At 41.2% G+C, this 25,985-nt stretch overlaps 1 protein-coding gene across 1 annotated transcript in view; it reads right to left on the reverse strand.

Moving 5' to 3' along the window:
• Positions 1-25,435, reverse strand: part of ADAMTS16 (ADAM metallopeptidase with thrombospondin type 1 motif 16) — a 155,363-nt gene extending 129,928 nt beyond the window's left edge. Inside the window, exons 1-3 of the mRNA XM_069540532.1 lie at positions 25,376-25,435; positions 25,184-25,286; positions 18,434-18,759 (exon numbers count right to left, since the gene is read on the reverse strand). Coding sequence (XP_069396633.1) covers positions 18,434-18,759; positions 25,184-25,286; positions 25,376-25,435 — 489 coding nt within the window. The remainder of the gene's footprint in view (positions 1-18,433; positions 18,760-25,183; positions 25,287-25,375) is intronic.
• Positions 25,436-25,985: the final 550 nt, after the last annotated feature.

The following is a 25,985-nucleotide window of genomic DNA, read 5'->3' on the forward strand; positions in this document are numbered from 1 at the left end:
ATCATGGCTTAGCTGGATTTTCACCTATCTGGGAATTTTTTGTACATTTTTTATTAATTTTTTTGATATTTTTAAAATTTTATTGTAAAATAATACACAAATATAGAAAAGAAAACCCATACAAATTATACATTTATAATGAGTTATAAGGTAAAGCAACTATCACTCAGGCAAAGAAATAGAACTTTTCCATACATCTCACAAGCCCCTGTGTGCCCAGTTTCAATCTGAACCCCCAGTGACCCCATAGAAGTAACCACTATTACTATTTTTACAGTAACTAGTTTTTAAAATTTCTTGTACTTTGAATATTCAAGTGTGCATGCCTATACATCATAATTTAGTCTTGTTTATTAAGAAAACTGGTGTTTTTTAAATTTAGTTTTTATTGGAGTATAGTTAATTTACAATGTTGTGTTAGTTTCAGGTGTACAACAAAGTGAATCAGTTATACATATACATATATCCACTCTTTTTCAGATTCTTTGTTTTTAAATAAATTTATTTATTTATTTATTTATCTCTGGCTGCATTGAGTCTTTGTTGCTGTGCACGGGTTTCTCATTGTGGTGGCCTCTCCCGCCGCAGAGCACGGGCTCTAGGCGCGCGGGCCTCAGCAGCTGTGGCTCACTGGCTTCAGTAGTTGTGGCTCGCGGGCTCTAGAACACAGGCTCAGTAGTTGTGGTGCACGGGCTTAGTTGCTCCGCAGCATGTGGGATCCTCCCAGACCAGGGACCGAACCTGTGTCCCCTGCATTGGCAGGCGGACTCTCAACCACTGCCCCACCAGGGAAGCCCATTTTTCAGATTATTTTCCCATATAGGTCATTACAGAATGTTGAGTAGAGTTCCCTGTGCTATATAGTAGGTCCTTGTTGGTTATCTATTTTATATATAGTAGTATGTATCTGTTTGTTGTACATTTTTTTAGAATGGGTGTACCCTTAAAGAGTTTGTCAAATAGATAATGGAGGGTGGGGAACATCCAACTGCCTTAAAGGATGTATTAGCCAGTGACTCCATGGAATCTGCTGACTTGTTGACTTCTGGCATTTTCACACAAGTCATGCACATAAAACAATGACTGCTGAAGACTGAGGCCTGGCCCCAAGTAACCAGCTCTTCTACAGGTCAACACACTGAAACCCTTGGGTGTGGTCCCCAAGAGAGCGCTCAAAATCCACATGTCAAGCTCTGCAGAAGTGTAAGATATTGCACAAATAGTATGGTTAAATATTATGATAGAAATATAGGGAAGAGCATGAAACACAGAAGATGACCAATACACAAGAACTCCATGACTCTGGTCAAATCACAGACTTGGTATCTATAGGGCAATTATTGGACCTGTGAAGTTATTCATGCTCAGGTTACCTCCCAATCCACCAAAAAATATGATCCAGAAGGTTAAAAAGTTTCTGGAAGAACAGTTTTTTGAAATCAGTATATATGAGTATGTATGCATGTATTTCATTGACAAGGATGATTCCTGAACAGTTACGTATTTTTTTTTCTTCACACAAGAAATTAAAAAAGAGAATGCCTGGGACCAGTTCTCTCAGTTATTTCCAGGTGAGACATTCATTTCTCTCAATCAGCCTGTTACGGCTATGATCACAGTGCACCCTCAGGCTGCCCTTTTGCCAATTCTCTACATGCCTTTTTAGCTCTACCACACTGAAAGAAATAATGCTGTTAGAAACACTGCTGTCACATCCTTAAGAAAGGCACAGGGCCCAATAGTTGTGAATTAGGCTGAATTACAGGGACCAGCCACTATTTATGACTTGAAATCTCTGTAGCCTTCCTTGATTAGTTTTGGATTAAAAAATGCTATAAACATATGTTCTATGCCTGTCTGTCTGTCTTTATGGTCTTTCATCACTAAATCTTATAATCATGTGAGCTGGTAACCACTAGAGCCATAAAGGACACAGAAGCCCCCCAAAGTTCTCTGGAGGAATCATGCCATCTGATCGAGGTTGTGCATAATCGTACAGCTGTCCCCCATGTAAACATCAAAATGATTAAAGGCACAGGTTTTGTATATCTAAGTTCTTCCTGTGCTGCCCAAACAGTCAATCAGACTCCAAGAAGACAGAGGAAGAATGTCCTTGGAGAGTGCTAGTGGGGAAGCTCACCATTTATTCTTGGTTCCAATGGACATGGCTTGGAATTTGGGCTCTGTCCCTTGTAGGATGGCAGATTTGGGCAGGCTACAAAATCCTCCTGATCCTGAGATTTCTCTTATTTACAATGGAAATAAAAATTATTCTTATATTGTAAATATAATGAAATGCAAAAATAATGCACCAATGAATCTGAGTGCAGAAATGCCTGCCCTGGTATACAATAAGTGCTCACTTCAATATCAATATTCCTCCCTATCTATAATGGTGCATTTTCATTTTTTATTTGAAACTATTTAAATTGCATCATTGGTACGTACTTTATTGTACACGTCCCTATGGTAAAAAAGCAGAATTCACCATATGTTTGTTCCATAACAACCAAACACGGAACATAGGTTGAAAGCAGGCCTTTTCAAAATGGTGACACGTTGGTACCCAGGTACATTGAATTATGTTCAGATTTTTTTCTCCAGAGCTCTGGTTTAGGAGTTGGAGAAAAGCATTTGGTAGGTTAAACAGGAAGAAAGTGAGTTAAACAGCCTTTCCATGAAAGCATCATGGTCCCCCAACCCCCATTTGTCTGTTTATAGGGAAGAGTGGAACCACCATTTCCAAAGAACCACCAAATTGAAGCAGGTCAAAGCCTAATAATGTGTCTGCTTTTCCTATGATAGAAAAAGTATCAATATTACCAGGGGCTACCCGTCTGGGCAAGAGCTGGAAATGTGGAATGTGATATTATTAACATGAAAAAAAAGTAGTAGAAAGAACATGCGAATGGAAGATAATTAAAACACCACAGGAATTTCGAAAGTTAGCTCATCATGAAAGGAATTCTCCAACCAGCATCCAACTAAACATGATGGCAATAGCGACCAGAGTTTTCTGATACATCTGTCTCTATGTTTGGCAAATATAAGAATACATTACCTATTATGCTTAGGGATCCTACAACTTTACCCACATGTGCATCGTTTCTACAACAGCTGTGTCATGGCCACTCCATGCCCTGACAGAGCCTGGAGCAGTCACACCTTTGACAAAGCATAGATGAAAGGGCTTGAAACCAGAGAAGGGAGAAGTTGGTTGGGGCTGACTTTGAAACCAAGATCAAACAAAGAGTGTACGAGATAAAGGAGAAATCTGAACCGTGAATAATTGCCAAATGAGAGCATTAATTTGCAAACTATACAGGGGAATATGATACAATGTCAAAATGTAATTAATGTGCTTGGACTTCATAGCTGGATGTGAATATAGGTAACATACTAGGATCTACAAGGCTGAAGACTGCCACTCGACAGTTGACTTTTAAATGATGGGATTTTAAGAGATTTTTACATTTAGATTGCAATCTGTGGGACTTCCCTTGTGGCGCAGTGGTTAAGAATCCGCCTGCCAATGTGGGGGTCATGGGTTTGAGCCCTGGTCCGGGAAGATACCAGGTGCCGCAGAGCAACTAAGCCCATGTGCCACAACTACTGAGCCTGCGCTCTAGAGCCCGTGAGTCACAACTACCGAAGTCTGTGCGCCTACAGCCTGTGCTCTGCAACAAGAAAAGCCACCGCAATGAGAAGCCCGCGCACCACAACAAAGAGTAGCCCCCCTTGCCGCAACTAGAGAAAGCCCATGCACAGCAACGAAGACCCAATGCAGGCAAAAATAAATAAATAAAAATAAAATAAAATAAAATAAAATAAAAAAAAAATTGCAATCTGTGAAACTGTCAAATTATTCTTCCTAGTGTACTTCACATTTTAAGACAGAAGTGGCCAAATCATTTCAAACACATGTGTTCGTTCATACATACAGAGGCACAGGGCTCCCGGGGCACTCAGCCTTTCTGGTGAGGCTAAAAGCTGGGTTTGCCCATTCTCCCCCTGCTGGTGCACACGTGTAATGCAAGCCTGAAGTGAAGCTGGGGTTTTGTTTTGCTTTAAGTTTTAAAAGTTTTAAATCAATGTAGAGAGTATTTTCATTGTTTTCAAAGAAAACTGTTGTCCTATAAAGCCTCTGCACCAACCACAGCTTGGGGTTGTAGTCATTCTGAGACTTTAGATGTGGGTCCCTTTCAAATATGTGGGCATAAGTCATTCCTCTAAAATTCTCATAAATAAAGTGTCTCTTAATCCTCCAGTAGAGGAAGGTATGACACACGTATTGCTATATCTTTTCAGAGGGTTAATAACAGGACACTTGAAAGTGTTGGGGATTAATAAGCTCAATTTTATTAGAATGTATAGCCCATAAACTACTCTCCAGTGGACAGCATGTTGGATTATTGGAGGCAGAGGTAGGAAATTATGATTGATATTAAATACAAAAATGTATTGAAGTAGTAAACATAACTATGGTATGTGTCAAGTCAATATTAGAAATTCAGAATAATGATACTAAATGGTTAAGAAAAGGCCAGCTTATATTATTGACCTTCTTAAGAAACATATAACGACTTCTGTTTCCACATATGCCGTGCTTACAGAGCACAGCCCTTACATGTTTAAACATTTACTGTTTATTCTCCAAAGTCTTCTACACATACTTGTACATTTCATCTAGACATAGACTGGTGCTATAAAATATCCTAGCTTCTCTTTTGGCTTATTATTCTGTAATCCATCACTCTTTATTTTATTACCTAATGATGACCTGCAAAGGGAATAGTCAAAACTCCCCCAGCTTCAGTTAGAGATAATCTCTGCAAATAAAACAAGGTTTATAGCTCCTTTGGCTGCTGCAGGGGGAATACAAAGCCAAGATGTCAGCTATTCTGGGCACTTTTCTCATTTATGATACCTTGTAAGCACAAAGTAATCTCCCAGGTGTTGGGAATGGACAACTTTCTTTCAAATGTGTGGGCATAAGCAATGCTTCTAAAAAGTACATAAACAGTCCCTTGCATTTTAAATTGCCTGCTTAAATGATATGTATTTTAATCATCCTAAGTGCTTTCAAAAAATCACCCAAAAGGTTTTAGTGTAAATATCAAAGTATTCTAATCCTATCGCCATCTCATCTGCAGGTCTTCTTTCTCTGAAGGTCAGCGGAACTCCACCTCTGGGTTCTTCTTCTTCTTCTTTTTTTTTTTTAATAAGCATGTAGTGATCACACATCACTTATTTATTTATTTATTTTTGGTCGCATTGGGTCTTCGTTGCTGCGCGCCGGCTTTCTCTAGTTGTGGTGAGCGGGGGCTACTCTTTGTTGCGGTGCACGGGCTTCTCATTGCAGTCCCCTGCATTGGCAGGCAGATTCTTAACCACTGTACCACCAGGGAAGTCCACCTCTGGGTTCTTTAACTTCACTTGAATTTGCTTGCATGACAATGTGTGCAGTCACCTTCTAGTTAGGTTTTAACCTACATTTCATACTTTAGTAATGGGGGTTGTTGAGGAGAACAGATACTTGCTCAGCTCCTACTAGGAGTCCTGTGCTAAGGTCTTTCATATATATGTCAGCTCACCCAATCCTCATGTGACCTTGTGAGGCCAAGGTTATCTACAAACTAAGGAAACTGAAGGATAGCAGTGAACGATTTGGCTAGTAGTAAGAGAAGTTAGATTTGAACAAGATTTGTGTGATTCCAAAGGCTATGTTTTTCATTCAACTTCCCATTTGCTTATCTTAAGGAGTCATTTTACTCTGTTTCTTATTTGAATGTCTGAGTAGGTATCTTCCTTCACATGTGGAGAGTTCACACTTTTCCCTCCTCTTGCTGGTCTGGAAAAGTATCACAGCCCTTAAATTGTAGCTGCTCTAAAACGCTGTTGACCAGCTTGCTTCTAAATGAAACAATTGCTTAATATTTAATGTATCTTAACTAACTAAACAAAGTAAATGTTTTTCTTATTTTATGAGAAGTGTCAGCTTTTCTGACATTGCTGAAAGTTAGTATAGAAAAAACTTGCTGCATCACCTTTTGTGAAGGATTCACGGAGGGAAGAGTATCATTTCTCAGAAATTGTCATGTGTAATAGGCAATCCATCCTGGTCATAAGATTGATAAATAAAGATTATGTCCAAGAAACTGAGACACAGAAATTACTATGTCTTTATGCTCGTGTAGTAAGGTATAAGAAGCTAAGAGGTGGATGAATGCCATTTAGTTTCTTAAATTGTACTTTATATAAATTATACATACCTTCTTGCCTAAGTATGTTGCAATGTTTCTTATTTAGAATTTATTTAGAGATACTCTCTGTCATTAGAGAAATTACTCATATGGTTAGGATTGCAAAGTGCTCACTAGCAGATGGGTTTTGCTGAAATTACTTGAATGTGAACAGCACTTGCTCTGTTCTTCTTTGCTGTGGAAATACACTCCCAGAGCCTTAACAGACAGGCTTGGATCTGTGTGGTGCCTGGGAAATGCATGCTGTCCAAACTCAACTTAGAGCCATTTCTAGACAGAGATTTTCACAGTCACTGCACCTTCTCTCTGGAAACAGGAACTTTCTCCAACTAGTGTCTGAAACTAGGATCCTCCATCCATCCATCCATCCATCCACCTACCCCTCCACTCATCTATCTTGTTCCTTCCAAGGGCCAGGAACAATGCGGGCGCTCTGATCCTTAAGGGATCCTGACCCTTAGTGCTACCCTTAGGATGTTGACTATCTAGTGGGAGAGACGGGTAAATACTAAACTAGTAACCAAAATAAGAATAATTCCTTTCAAAGAGAAAATTAAGGTGAGTCATGAGTGTATTGCTAGGGAGTCTGCAGCCGCAAAGAAGTATGACTCATGGGAGTGTCTTTCCAACTGATGCATAACTGGAGGAGGAAGGATGGGAATTGTGTTCCAGGCAGCAGAAGGAAAAGCATTTGCTAAGGCCTTGAGGGTGTGAGGAGCTCAGCCTTATCTTGATAGAAATGAGTTGGTGCCACTCAAGCCTGGAGAGTTTCCTCCATGAGGCTGACGTTGCAAGCAAGGGCAGACCCCAAGGGCATCATCAACCACAGTGAAGATGTGGGCTTTCCCCAGAGTGCAATGGGCACATGACAAGTAAGGAAATGAAAGATCAGAACTGTGCTTTTCAACCTCGAATGAGGCTGCTCTCTGGAGGAAAGTAGGAGAAGGGTAGGAGTGCAGGTAGGTGGCCTCACCTTTCATGGAACAGTCTCTGACCCCCTCCTTCCCCATGTCTGTTCACAGTTCCCAGGGTCCAACTTGAACTACCATGCATGGATGCCCTGGCTATTTCTGCAAGCCCAATCAAAACTAAGAATCTTCTTTCAAAGTGTTTCCAACATGCATGAACTTAAACACATTGAAGGGATAGCCCCTGCTTTTTCATCTAAGAGAGAAAGATACAATGTATTCACATGAAAATTTAAACTATGATGAAATGACCCTAAGGTCATCAAGGCAAATATTTTTCTCAGGCTTTGCATACTGAGAGAAATCACCAATTACCTAAACTACATGTTACTTTAATGTCTTACTCCAAATTTCTAATGTCTTAAGGGATGGAGATATACCTATTCAATGAGAGAAAACTGGAAGAACTGGATATCTGTCATTGCCTGTTGAAGCTTTCTATCATTTTAGTACCATTTTTAAGCTAAAGGCAACCAATCATTTTAATGTAACTGTAAATCTGGTAACAGTGTGTAGTTTTTGTTGTTGTTGTTTTTAGTTTTGTCTCAGTTTAATTTTTGTTTTGTAACTGGTAACTTTTCATATATTGACAGTGCATGCCTTACTAGATACACCTATTTACTGTAAACTAACTATACAAAAAAAAAAAAAAAAAAGAATCCTGCCTACATTTCTTTAGATTGTAATTTTTCAAATGAGATAATTTTATTTAGTTTTCCTATAATTTCACAGAAATAGAGAAAATGAAATTAGCACTGATTTTGCTACTAATTAAAAATACTGGATTTACTTAATTTAATGTCTTTAAAATACATGTTGTTCTTCTTTAAAAATTAAAGACAAATCCTTGAGCAGTGAAAAATATGTGCAATAGAGGACAAAGGATGAATGTTGTCATTAGACAAAGGAGTCAAAATTAGTAAAAATGATACATACTTGGAATAAATGGGGACTGGAATATAGACAGAAGAGCAAATCCAAATAGTGGCTTCCAGTTGAGTTTTGAGGCTCAGGGAATCTGAGAGTAGGGGTGAGATTACTGAGGACGGCTGTTGTCCAGAATGAGCAAAGAGAAGATCCACTGAGTGTAAAAATTCACTCTGATACACAGCTTGGCCTCAGCCTACAGATGATGCTACTCCAATGTCTCCTTCAGGAGTGGTTTAGAGTAACCAAACTCACAGACACTGAACACACACACATGCACATACGCACACACGAGCCTCTGAATGCCAGTTTATTCCTGTGTAATAAGTCATGAAATACCACTTCCAAGCCTACTGAGGAAATGCTGTGCTGCTTCTCCCTCCAGGAAAGCTACACATGGGACTTAATTTTAATCAAGTGAGGAAAAAGGGCAAGAATAGTCCATCATAGGGGAGGACTGTCTGCATGCATGGGTCTGACAGCTCTATCTCCTCACAGGAATAAACCTGCCACCAGGCCTGGTGAGGCCCATTTCTTGAGGTCTAAACCTTTCCCTAGTTAGGGGTGGGATGTCCCTACTATTTCAACTTTTCGTTTCTCCTCCTCCCCCACTCCATCAGACCAGTGGCTGCGCAAATTATTTTTGCAAACACCAGAATTCCAGTTTCTCCATTAAAAAAATAATTTGTTCATTGAATACATTTTTATTGCGGGCTTTAATATGTGTCAGGCATTATTGAAAGTGCTGGGGACAAAGCAAGAAAAAGTTAGACATAAATCCCTGCTATACTCTCAATATTTAGCATAAATAGCCTGCTTGGTATTAGGAAACCATTCTCAGTTCTAAACTCCCGTTTTAAACTCTGCTTTGAGATACTGGGTCTGGAACTCTACAAATCCAATTTCAAAGAAGGTGGAAGAACTTGTTCCTGCCTGCCCCCTGTGGACTTGTGCACTTCATATCTGCTCCTTATAGACTTCCTGCCTGGTATTTATGGACTTCCTGTCTGCACCCTGTGAACTTCCTGTCTGCACCCTGTGAACTTCCTGTCTTCACCCTGTGAACTTCCTGTCTGCCCCTGTGGACTTGTGGACTTCCTGTGTGCCCAACATGGACTTCCTGTCTACTTCCTGTCCCTGTCAGCCTGGCTTCATCCTGGCAGTGGCAGTTAATTCTAGTAACAGCAGCTGACTGCAGTTTACAGGTTACTTAAAAAACCAGCAGCAAGTTGCCCCTCCCAGCCCTGGCACCAGTTGGCCAGCTCCTCCTACTCAGGGGTTTGAGCCCAGCTCCAAGCATTTAAATTTTAATAGTCCCAACTTCTTCCCTCAGTCCCTCAGCTCCAGGTCCAGTAGCAGCTTCCTGCACTTGCTACCCTGTTGTATCTGGGTATTTTCTTTTTCTTGTTTCAGTTCTTTAATACCTACTTAATGCATTGTGTTAGTTCTCTCTTTTCAATTAATTTGTGTGGTTTCTGTTTCCTAACTGGACTATGATTAATACAGATATGATAGGGAAGAGGATAGGAAGTATGTGTGGAGGGGGAAGAGTAGGTGATTTTAGATGGGGGTGGATCAGGGAGGTCCTCGTGGTGAAAGTGACATTTAAGAAGAAAAATGTTACCTGTGTGTTAAGCAGATACAGTCAGACTGCTCTGGTTGAACCTCAGGCAAGGCAGGATCGTGCTTTTAAGAGTCTGGTTTCATCTGGGCTCCTCTTGTACTCTCTCTGGCCTGGACTTTCTCTTAAACAGTCACTCTCGAAAATGTAGGTTTCAGTATCCTTGTCCTTTGGAAAATCCTAGACTTGAGTCATCCCCCAGAGGAATTGGCCACAGGAATCACATTCCTGCCCCTCCAAGGGGATCACATGGCTGTTCTCAGGCTAATCTTGGCCTTGGAGAAAATCCTGGTCATACTGGTTGTGGAGATAAACACCATTCCGATGACCCTCACAGCAAATATTTTATTGGCCATAGAGACTGTCCATACGAGAGCTGCCATACAGTGGAAACATGTGATTCCCAACAAAGGGCATCAGGAACACCAAACACTAACCAGAAGGAAGCCTGCCGCTCTGTTCTCTTCCCACTGCCACCTGCCCCACACCTCCAGAGCAAGGGCTCCCTTGCTTTATCTTTAAAATCTCTGGCACATAGTCCAACATTTAAAGCCTTCAGCTGTTCCCTCACTATAATGAAAAGTAATAGCATCCTGTTTCTTTCAGTGAAAATATCGCAGGACAGAGAACCTAAAGACATACATCCTTAGACCGTCCTAAACCCCACTTGACTTTGTAATATTGGCCAAGTCACTCCACCTCTTTGATTCTCAGGTTCATCACTTGAAAAATAAGCGAAATGGAACAAAATCATACATTTTATACTTAAATTTCTCTAATCATCTCATTTCTGTTTACAATTAATGGTAAGCTAATAGAAAAATCTGGTCATAACAAGTACAAAATATTATCTCATAAATGTTACTTTGATCTAGTTGTAATAATGAACTATATTCCATTTTGTCAATTTAAAGATTTATTCTGTATTTATTCTTAAGTAATTAGCAGAAATTCATGTAATGATTCAGTACTTTCAATTAGTTCCCCACACCCACCTTTTAAATTTCCTAATAATCAATAACTTTGGTGATACTTTATCCAAAAACCTTATTTTCTTTACCATTTTCCTGCATGTCTCCTAAGCCTGATGTATTTTCAACTGGTATGCCATCACTGGCCTCCTCAGACAGTGATACTTTTCTTTTAAAACTCATATTAGCCCTTCTAGCCATCTCCTGTGTTGGCTCTTCCTTTCTGCTCCTGTTTTATTTTCCTTGCTCAAGAACATTTTTCAAAGTCCATTGAAAACTTGGCAACATTTCAGACAGTTTCCAAGGATTTATTGGGTGCTTTAGGAAAACTCTCAATGACTAGAGTTTCCAGAGAATCCCTGGAGTTTTTATCTGGAAATAAAACCTAGTACAATTCAAACCAGGGCCACAAGTAAGTCTGCAACCAAGTGAGGGAATTCTCAAACTGAACTGAGAACTGTGGCATTTACAAGTTTTCCAACACTATTGAAAGCAAGAGAATAATTAGATTTTAGGAGAAGTGATATGTATCCTTTGAATTAATGCCTTAACAATTACACAAGAGGAGCTAAAATTCAGGCAGATTTTGTGCCAAGGACAGACAATAGATTTGATGCTGTTCTTTATTTAATTTTTTTGGTAAAGTACTAATCCAAGTACAGAACGGGCATGAAATCCTTTAAGAAAATCTAATCCTGTTACATGTAACAGAAAATATTTCCAAAGAAACCTCATTTAAAGTATTGACAATGGGGATTTTTAAAAATAGTTTGTCAGAAATCTTATTGATTAGACCACTTCTGAATAAACTGTGCTTCAAAAGACAATTTAGATTATTTGACATTAGTCATGGAAGGAAATCATATGAAATGAATTATAAAATGAATTTTATGTTTATTCATATCTTAAAATAGAGGTTGAGAAGATGTAGTATTTTTGGTTGTTAATTTGAAATACAATCATTCATTGCAAGAAAAAAGAGAACTAGGTTGTGTTAACAGGAACTTGGGGATACAAAGATGAATAAAACAGTGTCTCTTCAAGAACTCACAATCTGGTATAAAAAAACAAACCTATAAATAAATGATTATGGAATGAATTCATGTTTTTTTAGTATAAGGGCCTGATACATTACAAATGGGCCTACTAAGTTCAGAGAGGGCTTGATACTGAGGAAGGTTGTATTGAGGTGGAAACCAAATGCAAACATCGTTAGACTTTAGAGAGTATTCAAGGATGATGCAATGGAAATCCATATAAATGATTTTGTAGGTCCCTATAGTGCAGCAATGACCTCATGATCAAGGGAAGCAAAATAGTATTGTGATTTAAAGTGTTGTTTCTGAAGTCAGTCAACTTAGGTCAAAATCCCACTCTTTCAAGAATTACCTAAGGAATCATCTGTAAAATGGGGATAATAAAATAGCTTTGGGCAGTGATTTGCAAAATATGTTAATAATAGCATTTAGCAGAGACTGACTTCCAGAATGGCAGTGTAAGGAATGTGGAAGATCCTCTCTCAAGTGAAACAACCATTTTCCTGCTGAAAATTGCACACACACACACACACACACACACACCCCATTTGAAGTCTCTGGAAATTGTCCTAAGGGCATAAAAAGTGGAAAATCTTTTCTCATATAGGTTATCACAGAATATTGTGTAGAGTTCCTTGTGCTATACAATAGGTCCTTTTTAGTTATCTATCTTATATATAGTAGTGTGTGTGTGTTCATCCAAAGCTTCTGATTTATCCCTCCCATATTCCAATAAAAAAAGTGGAAAATCATCTATCTAATTAAATTTAGTAAATCTGTAAAAGAATGGTAAAATTTGGTGACCTTTGAGCCATGGTATAGTCACATGCTCACCTTTCCCCCTGCTCAATGTGACAGAGCTCTATTCTAGGTATATTCTAAAAAGACCAGGGCTCCCTATCCTGCCCAACACCCATTCTAGGGCTGTATTTTCAAGTCAGGAGAAACAAGGCACCAACATCTCTTATCCCCTCAGTTCTATATTGCAGAAGCTCTATTCTGGACAGGCATGGCCATAAGAATTGATTTCCCTTGTGCTAAGCAGCCCCTGCTTATAAGATGGAAGCTCTTCTCCAGGCTCAGCAGGTTGAGAATAATTGATCCCTGAACATCCCCAACCAGGAACATTTGTATGGTAGATATTTCAAACCAGGAAGCAAAAGCAGAGAAGACCAGGAGCTACTATTTCCACCCAGAGCTCCACTCATAGAGTAGCGGTGTCACTTTGGGAGGAGAAGCATACTACTAGTTCCAGCTCCAAAATGTGGCACACACATTTTTCCCAGGAAAAGAAGCCAGAAGCAAGCTCTAAGAACAAGAAGCTCACTTAAAATGAATGGCTATATTTGGAACAGAGTGTGTGAAAGTTCATGTCTAATGGTATTGTCAAAAATAATGGGTATCTTACTTGCAAGCAATTAAGAGAAGGTTGTTGTTCCATGATACACATAACAATAAGCAAAACAGTACACTGACTAGAAGTTTAGCAGAGAGACTCAGGGAAAAAGACAAGAGGATTCCTCCTGGTGTTGGAGTAGTCTCAAAACCTGGCAGCGTCCTAATCCTGTAAGGCTCTTCTATAATCAAATTAGACTGTGGAGCAATCTATGCTGAAGTGTGCTTGGGGAAAAAAAAAAAAAAGCAATCACCTAGCAGTTAGTGTAGAGTAACAGCTGGTTGTGGTACCAATAGAGGCAGCAGATCAACACAGGCTTTCTGAAAGACCGTGCACATTCCCGAGGTTGCACTCTCTGAGAAGCAACATTAGAGGCTGCATGCTGCAGGGAAAACAGACTTCACTGAACTAGTCACTAAACAAGTAAGAAAGAAAACAGCAGCAACAAGCACTGGAGTGGTGGTGTGTGGTCAGTCTTAAGGTATCTAGAGTTGCTAAAATATATTATCTATAATGTTTAGTATTTAGCAAGAAAATTGTGAGACACACAAAGAAACAGAAAAGTGTGACCCATATACAGGAAAAGAAAGAGGCAATGGAAACTGCTTCTGAGGGGACCCAGATTTTAACTTAGTAGACAAACACTCCAAAGCAACTATTATAAATATGTTCAAAGAACCAAAGGAAACTATATCAAAAGAATTAAAGCAAGGCCTCATAGCAGTGTTTCATATAATACAGAATAAGAGAAATTATAAAAAGAACCAAATTGAAGTTGAAAGTGCAATATCTGAAATGAAAAATTTACTGCAGAAGCTTAACAGTAGATTTGAACTACCAGCAGAGAATCAGTGAGCTTGCAGATCAATCAATCAAGATTACACAATCTAATGAGCACAGAGGAAAAAAGAATGAAGAAAAATGAATGGAACCTCAGAGAAACCTGCTACATCATGAAGCACACCGACATATGAATAGTGGGAGTACCAAAGGAGAGGAGAGAGAGAAAGGAGCAGAAAAACATATTTGAAGAAACAATGGTCACATACTTTTCAAATTGAGGAAAAATATTAATATGAACATTCAGGATGCTCATATAATCCCAAGAAGGATAAACTCAAAGATACTTACACCTATACACTTGACAGTAATAATGTTGAAAGACAAAGACACATTGGAAACAGCAACAGGAAAACAATGCTTTAAGTATAACAAAACTACGAGATAAACAGCAGACTTCTTATCGGAAACAATGGAAACCAGAAGGCAGTAGGATGGTATATTCAAAGTGCTGAAGGAAAAACAAAGCAAAACAAAACAACAACAACAACAAAAAAATTGTCAACCAATAATCTCTACCTGGCAAATAAAAACCACAGTGAAATACTACTTTATGTCCATTAGGATGTCTATAAGAAAAAAAGGTGGACAAGAACAAGTGTTGTCTGGAATGTGGAGAAACTGGAACCCTTGTACATTGCTGGGTAGACATAAAATGGTGCAGCTACTGTGAAAAAACAGTTTAGAATCTCCTAAAAGTTTAATCTTAGAGTTTCCATAGGATCCACTAACTACACTTCTAGGTAAATACTCAAAAAAAATGAAAACTTATGTCTACACAAAATCTTGTACACAAATGTTCATAGCAACATTATTCACACAACCAAAGAAAATACAAACAATGTCTATCAATTGATAGGCATTAAAATAAAAAGAAGTGGCATATGTATACAAAGGATTATTATTTACTAATAAAAATAATGAAATCTTTAAACATGTTACAACACGGATGAATCTTAAACAAACAGTGTACTAAGTGAAAGAGGCTAGTCACAAAAGACCATGTATCATATGCTTCCATTTATCAGAAATGGCCAGATTAGGAAATCTATAAGCAAAGAAGACAGATTAATGGGTGCCTAGGACTGATGAGGGCTTGAGAGAAATGGGAGGGACTGGACTGGGTTTTTTTTTGTTTTGTTTTGGTTTTTTTTAGGTGATGTAAATGTCTCAGATTAGATTGTGGTGATGTTTGCAGAAGTCAGGAAATATACTAAAAAAACACTGAATTATAAATTTTCAAGGGGTGAAACTCTATGATATATAAGTTATTCCTTAATAAAGCTGTTAAAAAAATAGTACCTATCTCTTAGAGTTATCATTAGGCTAAGTGAGATAACAAATGGGAAGCTATTAGGCAAGTATTTGGCAAATAACATTCAGTAACTTATTACTGTTCCCTCTGCTACTGTCATTGTCATCATTGTTTCTTACACTGTAAGACACCCAGTAATTCTATCCATTATTTAACAAGTACTGAAAAGCACCTGCTGTGTGACACACGTTTATGTGCTTGTGTTTGGTAATCAGAACAGATTTGTTATGTCATTTTGGTAGAGACATAAGTTTAACAGATACTATTTTTTTTATTAATCTTATTTAGCAAAATGAGAAATATCTTGAATCAATATACTTGGTGGCAATGTCAGAGTGACTCTAGAAGTCATTTTAGGGCTTACAGACCTTATTTAGTTTAATATACTTGGGCTTCATATACAAATATTAATCTCTGAACAGTCATGGATGGTGTTATCAAGGATTCCATGAGCTTGACTGGTCTCCATCATCTTCCCTGAGATGGCTTGTTACTCCTCCATTCATGAGCAACACATTCCAATTCTACAATAAGGATTTGGCTTGGACAATATTTCCTCCAGAAACCTACCCTGATGCTGCTATCTCTCACCAAGATAGGGTGAGGCATCTTCATTTCAGTTCTCCTAGCACCCATATTTGTCCTTATTTTATCACTCTTCAGTAAAATTGCCTATTCCCTGCTTGTCTCATCAGACAATACACTCCTTGGATGCAACTTTGACAGGTTCCAGTGAGACACACTTCTGAAGCACATGACATTCATTATTCACAAGAGATTCAAAGTAAAATGCTCACTTTAGTATTGTCTTTCTTCTTTAAGAATATGTATTTACTAAGAATATGTATTTACTATAAATTAGAACCACACTCCTGACTCCCATCAGATAGCTGAGTCATCTAGAAACCAAATTAAAAAAATGTTTAACTGGGATCTACCTGGAACTTTAATTAGAACCTGAAAGAACCAAGAAGAACAATAATAACAAAAAAGGAACCGTCATCTAATGCAAAAGGTATGCTACTTTTCTTCATGTGTTAACAGATTTGAAAGAGGACAGATGGGGTAACCATCAATCAGGAAAGAAATAACAGACTTGGCAACTACTTGAGGGGCATTTCCATTCAATAACTTTATTATCTGGCTAAGAGAGAAGACTTCTTAATCCTCCCCTTTTCTTCTTTAAAATGCCTTTGATTTGTCCTATCATACGGCAAATGCCCCTGGATCTCACACTCATAAGTCTAGTTGAGGTCATGTTTGTAGTGACCATCTACAGACAAAATATCTCTTTAGTTGGAATTAATGTATTTGGAAGATGAATGGTGAAAGCACACAGCTTTCTATTGCAGTCACCGAAATATTACATTCCAGTGTTTATTATCCAGAGGAGTCTTTTTCCTGTTCTTTTCACTCCTTTATCTTTCATGTAGTTGTCATTTACAACTTTCGCTGTTAACTCCCATTGAGTTCAAAGAAAGCCAGAAATTTCAAGCTGCTGTCAGCCAACTCTATTCACGGGACAGACTCCAGGGCATAGCTCAGCCATCACGCCATCACTAGGAAGCCTTAGGCTCACAGAGACCAGGGGCATCCTCGAGCCTGCACCCCTGCTGGGCTAATGGGAAGAAAGCACCTTGCTCCGTCTCCACAAATCCAAGAGGGCTCTGAAGGGCATGGCGCATCTCCTTACCACACAGATGGCTTCCATTTCTGGTCTGAGCAAGCCTTTGTTGAAGAAAGCCAAGGAAGAGATATCTCCCTTTAGTGCATTACATGAAGAGTTCTAGCTCTTTCATTAAGAAAGATCTATTTTTGTTGAGACAGCATGGGAGAAATCAACCACACTGTCCTTATGCTTAACAAGTGTGCCAAATAACCACCACCCCACCCTTGACTATTCCCCATTGTATCCATTCTCAAACCAAAAGTCTTTCCAAAGAAAGTAGATATGAGCCCAGCCCAAACTGAATTCCCCCTAAAAAGCATAATGTTAATATTTTTAAAAAAATAACAGGACATAGCATTTCCACATATTTAGTATTTTAAGGAATTGGTTATGAATGCGCCTTCAGCATCCAGTATTCACATACACATACACAAAATCCTTATGAGCTGTAGAGTCTGAATTATCTCTTTTCAAAGAGGGAAAGGAATAAGACAGGCTTAGATCACTTTCTGGAGATGTAACAAATGTTCAAAAATCTATTTGCCAAACCTTTAACATGGTCAAGACCTTATTGTTTGGACCACACCTTTTCACTCTGCTACTTATGTCATGTCTCCCTCATCTGTGTCTGACTAATCAATTTGTGTTCAAGAATCTAAGCATCTACTAAGATTTCCTTCCCGAAAGTTATGGAAATATTCTAAGAAAAGTAAAAGGTAAGCCATTAAAGTTTCAGCTTAGGTCAGCCTGAGGGATTTAGGTACCTTCTCAACTTGGCCAGATGCTCCTCACTCTAGGATCCAAGCAAAGGGGACCACCTGAAGCATCTAAGGATGTTTAATGTCTAAGTCAGATATTAAGAAAATGAAGAAAGCACTAATAGAATCTTTAGCTCAATAAGATCAGCACTGCCCTGACATGGATTCACCACTGTTTTTGAAATGAATGTTCTAATCTGTAAATATACTATCAACATCAGAATGACAGAAATAAAGTGCTTTCAAGCACATGGCCAATCAGTTGAACACTGTTGTTCTATTCAAGATGAAAACATTCCTCCAGTGCTAGTAAGTGACCAGCAAGTTAGAGTAACCAGTAAGTCAGAGTAAAACCATCCCCAAAGAAGTCAAAGTCTTCAGACTTGTCCGTAAGTTCTCACGCACAGTTTTCAAACTGCAGTGCTCTGCCACAATCGTTGTAGACCAACGACAACAGAAGGCGGAACCTGGATGCTGTTTCCAAATTGGGGATAGGAAGCGCCCAGCATATCTTAGAAAGCATTGCTTGGCAATTTTCCTTCTGCTTTGAGAGATCAAAGAAATCTGTACTGCAATAATGGGAGAAGGAGCCCAAATCTTGTCACTTGCTCCCTTCCCTACATCCCTGCCCCCACGGTCTCAAAACAGGTGGCAACAACTGTACTCACCAAACCTTGGCAGGTCGAAAGAGCCACTGAGGAATTTTTGTGGGATCGTAACGAGCCTTGATAAAAACAGAAATCCTCGGGTGGGAAAGTCTGCACCGACTTAGTGCCCCCCTTCCCCAAAGTCTGTACGAGAAATCCAGGCGCCACCAGCTTGCTGGAAGTTTTCAGATCCAGGTGGAAGTCGTGCCTGAAGCCTTTCAGCCGAAGGTGCAGAGAGTCAGCTCCGAGCTGGGCCAGCGCCCTTTTCCTCCTCTGGGGGTGCATGATTTCATGGGACACGTAGTCTCCGTTGTGGTCAACCTCGTAGGGAGACACCAGGTCATACTCTGAAAGTGAGAGAGGGGGTGTGGCTGAGTAATTTCAGAATTCTGAAAAGGATCAGGAAGTCTTCGAATATCATTTACTACCGGATAGTATTTTCACCCAGCAAAAAAGGATGGAGGAAGCGTCAACAACCACCCAGCCTCAAATCCGAACTACAGAAAGCATAAAATCGGAGTTAAAAGGCAAAATCTTAAAAGGGGCATTTTGCAAAGTCACTGTTGTTCCTATAATGTGTTATTACCAATCCAGCAAATGCTATGACACTTCTAAGGAGAAACATATTACAGAGCAAATGAAACTAAGAATGGGCTTTTCAGATTACAGAGTAATTACTGTAGAGTAATTATAATGTCATTATTTTTATAGCTTTAAATATTCCTTTAGTCATATTGTCTTTTACCAACATCTTTAGTCTATTGATAAGAAAGTTGAGCTTAAAACTACTGATCATTTTTCAGAAAACAGTTAAAAATACAAATACGATGGACATTCTTTGGCATTTCATTTTTAAATATTTAATTATTAAATCATTGAACTACAGCAGAAAAGGCAGAATGCAGGTATGGTAGATGCTCAGATGTGTCTTTTCTCCAAATGAAAACCACTGCTGAGCCTCTGACTGGCCTGGCTTCTTGGCATTTCACACTTCAAGGTTGTTCAAAGACATGCACCACACTCTTCTTCCAATTCTAATTTGTATTATAACAGGTAAAAATGTATTCAAATAAACGATTTATTTTTAAAAAGTCAAGAAAACCCCAAGGAGCTAACAGATTTGGGGCACCCATATGATCTGCCAGGCTTCTGTCACAGACTGTCTTATAGTTTTGCATTGGGGAGCATTTGTGTCATTCCCTTCTCTGTGCAAAGTATGGAGAAAACATCTGTAACTCCACCAGAATCCTGGGCGGTGGCCCTCACCTGCCTTTCTCGAATATCATAACTGTCTTCTCCAAAGAGGTGTCTTCCCTTCTAGCATCATGTATTTTTCATTGCTTTGACAGGGATTCTTCCTTTCATTCCCACCATTAACACATCATCTCTGCCATCCAGAGGTCAGGGAGAGGTTGTTTCTGGGAGGGCAGGACAGACATGGACTAGAGACCTAGGGGTGGGCTTCACGCCAGAGGTAGGATCTTCCTGCACCGCCATGTTCTAAACTTGAACCTGGACTTTTAGACCATGCGAAGGTAGATTTGTCAAAGCAGAGGCTACAAAATACTTTAGTTAACAATCTCTTAGCTTGGCTTCTACCTTTCAAATATTTAAACACATCTTGTGAGTGTCTCCATCTGCATGCCAGCGATGGACCTTTGGAGAGGGCCAGCTTCCTAGCCTGCATTTTGTCTAAACACCAGAAAATAACAGGGCAACAGGATGTCAGGCTTTCTCCAAGCTTCCTCTGAGATGTCTTTGAAATGGATGTCAGACCCAAGCCCCAGAGGGTCTGGGTCTGACATCCTATACTGAGGTGGAAAGTCCCTAACGATTCAAAACGCAACTTCCTCTTACGTGTATGACAAGACCTGATTCTCATATTCTCATCCTGATTCTAACATCCTAAGAAATTGTATATATTCCCCTTTTATTGCCAATATATGCTTCGGGAGGCTCTTCTGTTAGATACTTAATAACCGGGCCTTTAGCATGAATTGGGCATGCTTCTTGGTGCTATGAGATAAAATAAAACAACGTCCTACAGAAGTGCTATTTGGTCATAAGTGAACTGTACTCAGGTAAATTTTTTTTTTTTCTGGAAAAAGTAATTTTTCTTCACAACCAGAACTCTTTTTGTATAGGTACTTGCCCACATGTCCCTGGGCCATCCTGGCAGGTATCTGAAAGGTTACACTGGAACAGAGAGGGTGGCAGCCACGGGATGGTCATAAAAGGCATGTGTTTGGCTTTGGGAGAGACAGAGAAGGCCAGGGATGGAAAGGCACCATCCAGAGTCCCCTGGGCTGAGGCCCATGGCAAGGTGAGAGTCAGAGGCCTGGCAGCCAACCCATCAGGCAGCAGGATAACCAAAAGCTTAGCGATGGCCTGTTTGAGCCCAGGCTTCCTGTTTCCTCAGGTCAAAGGGCCCCTCCTGGGCCCACAGGCCTGCCCCACATGCCCAGTGCAGGTAACCGGTGAGCTGTGGCCCATGCAGATTAGACAGGAAGCAGGTTCTGGCTGGCAACTCGACAACCAACCTTGGAAATACCTGTCAAAGCGGGGCACTCATGTCTGCCAAGGCAAAATGCACTGGGATCACTTCATACTTTACTTAGGACAACGAGAAAGTGAAACAAATCTGCTTAAATTCTATGCAATGATAAAAAAAACATAGGGGGAAACAAATTAGGAATGAATGTGCCTGGTGCAAGTATGTGATCACAGTCTGTTCCCGGCTACTCCTAAAAAACAGTGAAAAGCACTTGCTCATTTAATTTGCATTTTTCCAAACCACCTTCCTCATCCCCGGCCTTCCGGACTCAGGGGAAAAGCTGGTGTGACGTGGTCGTGTTAATAACTTTCTTCTTGACCTGCGGGCTCTCAGGGAGTGTCTGCACCTCACACTAGCCTGTTTCCATCCCAACAGGGGCCGTGGAATGAGGACAAAGCAGGTGGACTGTTCCAAACACTGGCTACTGAGCAGATTTACTGCACATAAAAAGATGGTTACCATTAAAAGGCCTTTTTATGACCTTACTTTGGAGGGCATACACTCTTTATCTTGTATTGGTGGGGAGACATATAATATCTATTTTTCAAAATGACAACTTTCAAGTCTGTTGTACAGAAACGCACGTGTTGTGCTGGTACATCTTTCACAACCAGCTACGGGTGGGAGTCATGGGGTAGCCTGGTTGAAAGCATTTGCCAGTTTCCCTGGTATAAAGACTCCCACCATGGCTAATTTCAATTACCATGTGACCTCACTGAACACGGAGTTTAGAGGTTTGCACGGTAGCACACCATTATAAAGTATTTCCACCATACAGAGGCAATACAGACAAAGAACCTCAAGAGGATACGTAACCTCAAAACTTAAAGAAGTGTGAAGTGATGAGTTTTCAGTGTTTGAATCTTGTTTTGAATATTATTTATTTCACCCAAGTTTACGTATTTTGATTTTCGGCACACCAGCTCACAAAATTCCTGACAAGGTAATGATCAGCTCTGGAGAACTGGCCTGAGCCTGCCCAGAACACCAGCTCCAATCACTGCAAAGCCACTTCTTGTAACCAGTTACGATCCCTTCTGAGAATGAGGGTGCACATGGGTGAAAATTTAGTCCAGTGGTTCTCAGCGGGAGTGCTACCCCACACCCCTGCCCACAGGAGACACTTGGGATGTCTGGAGACATTTTGGTTTTCACGAAAGCGCAGGGGATAGTGGTGCTCTGGGAATGCAGTGGGTGAATCCAGGGAGGCTGCTACACATTCTTCCATGCACAGAACAGGTTCCCATAACAAAAGGTCAAGAGTGCCAAGGCAGAGAAACCCTGATCTCATCAAAGAGCAGTCCTTAGTGCAGATATGCACTGTCGGTTATGTATAAATAAATGTGAAAAGGGTCATAGCTAAAGAATTCTATGAATGAACAAAGTAAGCATAGCTTCTCCCCATGCAGAAGGCAATAGATCATTGCTATAAAATGACAATTCTAAACTAACTCTCAAGCTTATGTTTTAAGATTGTAATCCCCCAAACTACCGGCTTGTGATTTCAAGAATAAAGAAGTTAGTGAGATTCCTGATCCTTGAGAATCCCTGAAACAAGACCTCCGTCCTACACAGGTTTTTCTAAGGAGGAGAAATTCACACATGGCTGCTTCAGTCAGCACCCTGATCTACTTCATTTCTAAAGGTGTTTTGACCACAGCATCAAGTCTAGGAAGACTCCAGCTCCAGACTGAGGGCATGAGGTGTGGAGCACCTGTGAGCATGCTAGGGGCTGCTGGTACCAGCTGCGGAGAACAGATTTTGCACATCAAGTCCTAACTCTGTGTTCAATGGCATCACATCCACAGCTTGAAATCAGCCATGGTGGGAGTATTTACCCCATGGGAACCAGCAAATGTTACAAAATCAGAGGCCTGGAGAATCTGTTGTTAAACATTTACTAGCAGATCCCTGGGCCAACCTGCCCCGTCTCAAGTCACGTGAATGTGTGACTATAAATCAATATATACTTTAGATTCACACACACAAACACAGATCTCTCATGTCCAATGAAACAAAGTTCTAAAGAACTTCTGACTCTTGACCTGGAAGCTTAATTCACTCTAGATTTTTAAAAGTTAACAAACTCGTGCTATGTGTTTGCTCTTAACAAGACCCACTATTATTATGACAAAGGTAAATTTGTAGGAAAAGCATTCAAGGTTCCTATTAGGGAAAAGCTATGTTGAATCAGCCAAAATGAAATGGGTGTACTGAAGGTCTGAAAATAGAATTGACCTCAATGAAGCTATCTGTTGTTGCCTCACAGAATACATGGAGTTCTCTATCTTATTGCATAATTACTCCGGACTCCCAGGAACATTGGCAATATAGGTTGAAATATGTGTTAAACAAACTTTATGGCCAAAGAGTTATTTCAAAGGCACCTTTGTGTTGTGAAGGGATACCCAGACATGCAACAATAAACTAACCACAGCATCACACAAAGTCTACTCCACATCTGCTATCCTAGGTCAAAAGAGGTAACACTGCTGAGCATGAAGAGTCTTTCTCTGGTCGTGTGAAAGCTTTCCACTGAAACCCACTCTCTCAACTTAGCCTTTTGTAATTAAAGACCTAAAACACCTGCACCATGAGGGATGAGGGAGTGGTGTGTCCACCAGGCGAGAACCTCAATGATGATGGCTCCCATCTTCCCCCTGAGGTTCTGACCAAGCGAGCTAAGTGGTTGTCATGGGAACGCTGGGCTTGTGACACCAGCTGAGGTGCCAGGTGATTACAGCCACATGCCAGCCAGGCTGGAGTCCAGCTTGCAGGACGCTTCTCCCTAGGAGAAGGGCACCCTCGGGCAGGAAGTCTTGGCTTCTCCTCCTGGAAGCGGTTCTCTATCTCTAATGCTCTTACCTCACAGAAAACCCCATAACTACTAGAAAACACTCTGAAAATTCTCCTGAGACCTTCAGGAATTTTCATGATTTTAGAAAACTAGAATTTTCACAAACAATTTTTTTTAAGTGGAAGAAGACAGCTAACTACAATATAAATAACTACATACTAGAATGACTCGTAAGAGAAACATTAAAGAAGACAAAGGCAAGACCAAGGAAGTGAGCTTTAAATAGATAACTTTCTCTTGCAAATACATAGTGACAAGTAATTTTTAAACGTTTTCTATTATTTACATCTAGCGCCCTCTGGTGGTCGCGGAAAAGTTCCTATGTTCCCGCGTGCATCGGATTGATCACTATTACTCTTCATACAGCCCGCGGGAGGAGAGAATTTCAATAGTTAATGCATATATTAAATGATTGTCTTTATGGAATTTTATCAATATGAAGAAACTACACTCAGAGATTCTTGATTATTAACTCAAATTTTCTAGGTTTTCTGAAAATAGGTTGGGATAATAAAACCTAGTTATTCCTCTGTAAGTCACTAATAACATTTGAGATGGCAATGCATTGTGGGAATTGATGAAAAGTACTCATGTTTAGCAACTGCCAGTGGACTGGGTTCAGATTAAAAACCCGGTAGCTACCGACATTCCACATCTGCTTTCCGGTTTACCCAAAAGCAGTTCAGGACAGAGAGGTCCATCCCCTGAGGCATGAAATGATAAATGCCGCTTGTGAGCAGTGAAAGTAAAACCACACACTGCAGAAAGATCAGACCTGTTTTCTGGCAAATCATGACACAGGACTTGGACATTGCTTGTGACGTCACAAAACGCTAATTACCCATTCTGCCAACCCTTGAAGACCTCCCTTTTGAAATGAAGGTGATAAATACTGAGCAAAATGACTGTCTTTTTGTCCCGTGCTCTGACAGTGAAGGATGTTCATTTTAAAAGGCCAGAGGGGGAACAGGAGGGGGAGGGGACGAGGGGATGAAGAAAGGCATAATAAGCTCTTTATAATTGCTGTGTATACATTAATGCAACTCCTAGATTATTTCCTCCTTCTTTAATTGTGTGTGTGTGTGTGTTTGTTTGTTTTTTAAATAAATACATTCCCTTGCTTTCTTCCCTAATGTTTATGGTAATAACGCTGGTAAGCCATTTCTGTTTTACAGGGAAACAATATAAATATTGGTGAAAGTTGACTCAGAGGCGCTCGCTCTTACGGTTGGAAAGAAGCACGGCAGCACCTTACAGAGAATTCCCAGAGTTATGAACATTTGCAGAGCCTGGTAAACTAGCCTTAGAGGGTTTACAAGCTGCTGCACTGCAAGGATTCGAACCCCCCTCGCGCACTTACCGCCCTTTTCCACCCAGCCCGGCCACTCCGCGGGGCCAGGAGGACGCCGGACGCTCGGGCTCCCCGGCGAGGCCGCTGTGGGTCCCACGGCGCACGCAGGTGCCTGCTGGAAAACAGCGGCGACACCTCGGTGAGACGGGGGCTGCGCGAGGGGAGCTTCGGGGGACCCTGCCCCCGCAGTCGGGGACTCACCTGCACACCCACCTGCGCCAGCAGCAGCAGGCAGAGCGCCGCGCAGCCGGGGGCCAGCATGGCCGGGCTGCCCCGCGCGCCCTGCGCCCGCAGCCGGCGCTGCGCCCCCGCGGGGAGGACGCACGGCTCCATCCAGGGGCGCTCGCAGGGGCCCGGGGCCGCGGATGCTACCCAGCCCCGCGACTGTGCAAGCGGGCACCGAGGACCAGCCCGACCAGCGCGCAGGACGATGCCCGCAGTCACTGCGCCGCCCGCGCCGGGGTTATTACTGCGGCTCCGCGCCGCGCTGGGGGCGGAGTGGCGGCCGCGGCGGCGGGGCGGTGGCGGAGAACCCGCCCGCACCGTGGGAGAGCGGGGGAGGGGGAGGGCGAGGGCAGGGGAGGGGAGGGCGACGAAGCGAGGGGAGAAAGGAGGGGGGCGACAGAGGCGCGAGAGAGGGCGGCGGGGTGAGGCGCGAGGGGAGGAGGACCGGGGAGAACCCGGGCGTTCGCTGGCCAGCGGTCGGCACCTTGCCGTCCGTCCCGGGGGCACGCGGGTGGAGAGGGGACCGCGAGCGCGGGGCGGCGGCGTCAGCAGGTGGGGTCACCCGCTCTGTTCTCCGGACCTGCAG

The sequence above is a fragment of the Delphinus delphis genome, chromosome 3, assembly GCF_949987515.2.
Source record: "Delphinus delphis chromosome 3, mDelDel1.2, whole genome shotgun sequence".
NCBI lineage: Eukaryota > Metazoa > Chordata > Mammalia > Artiodactyla > Delphinidae > Delphinus > Delphinus delphis.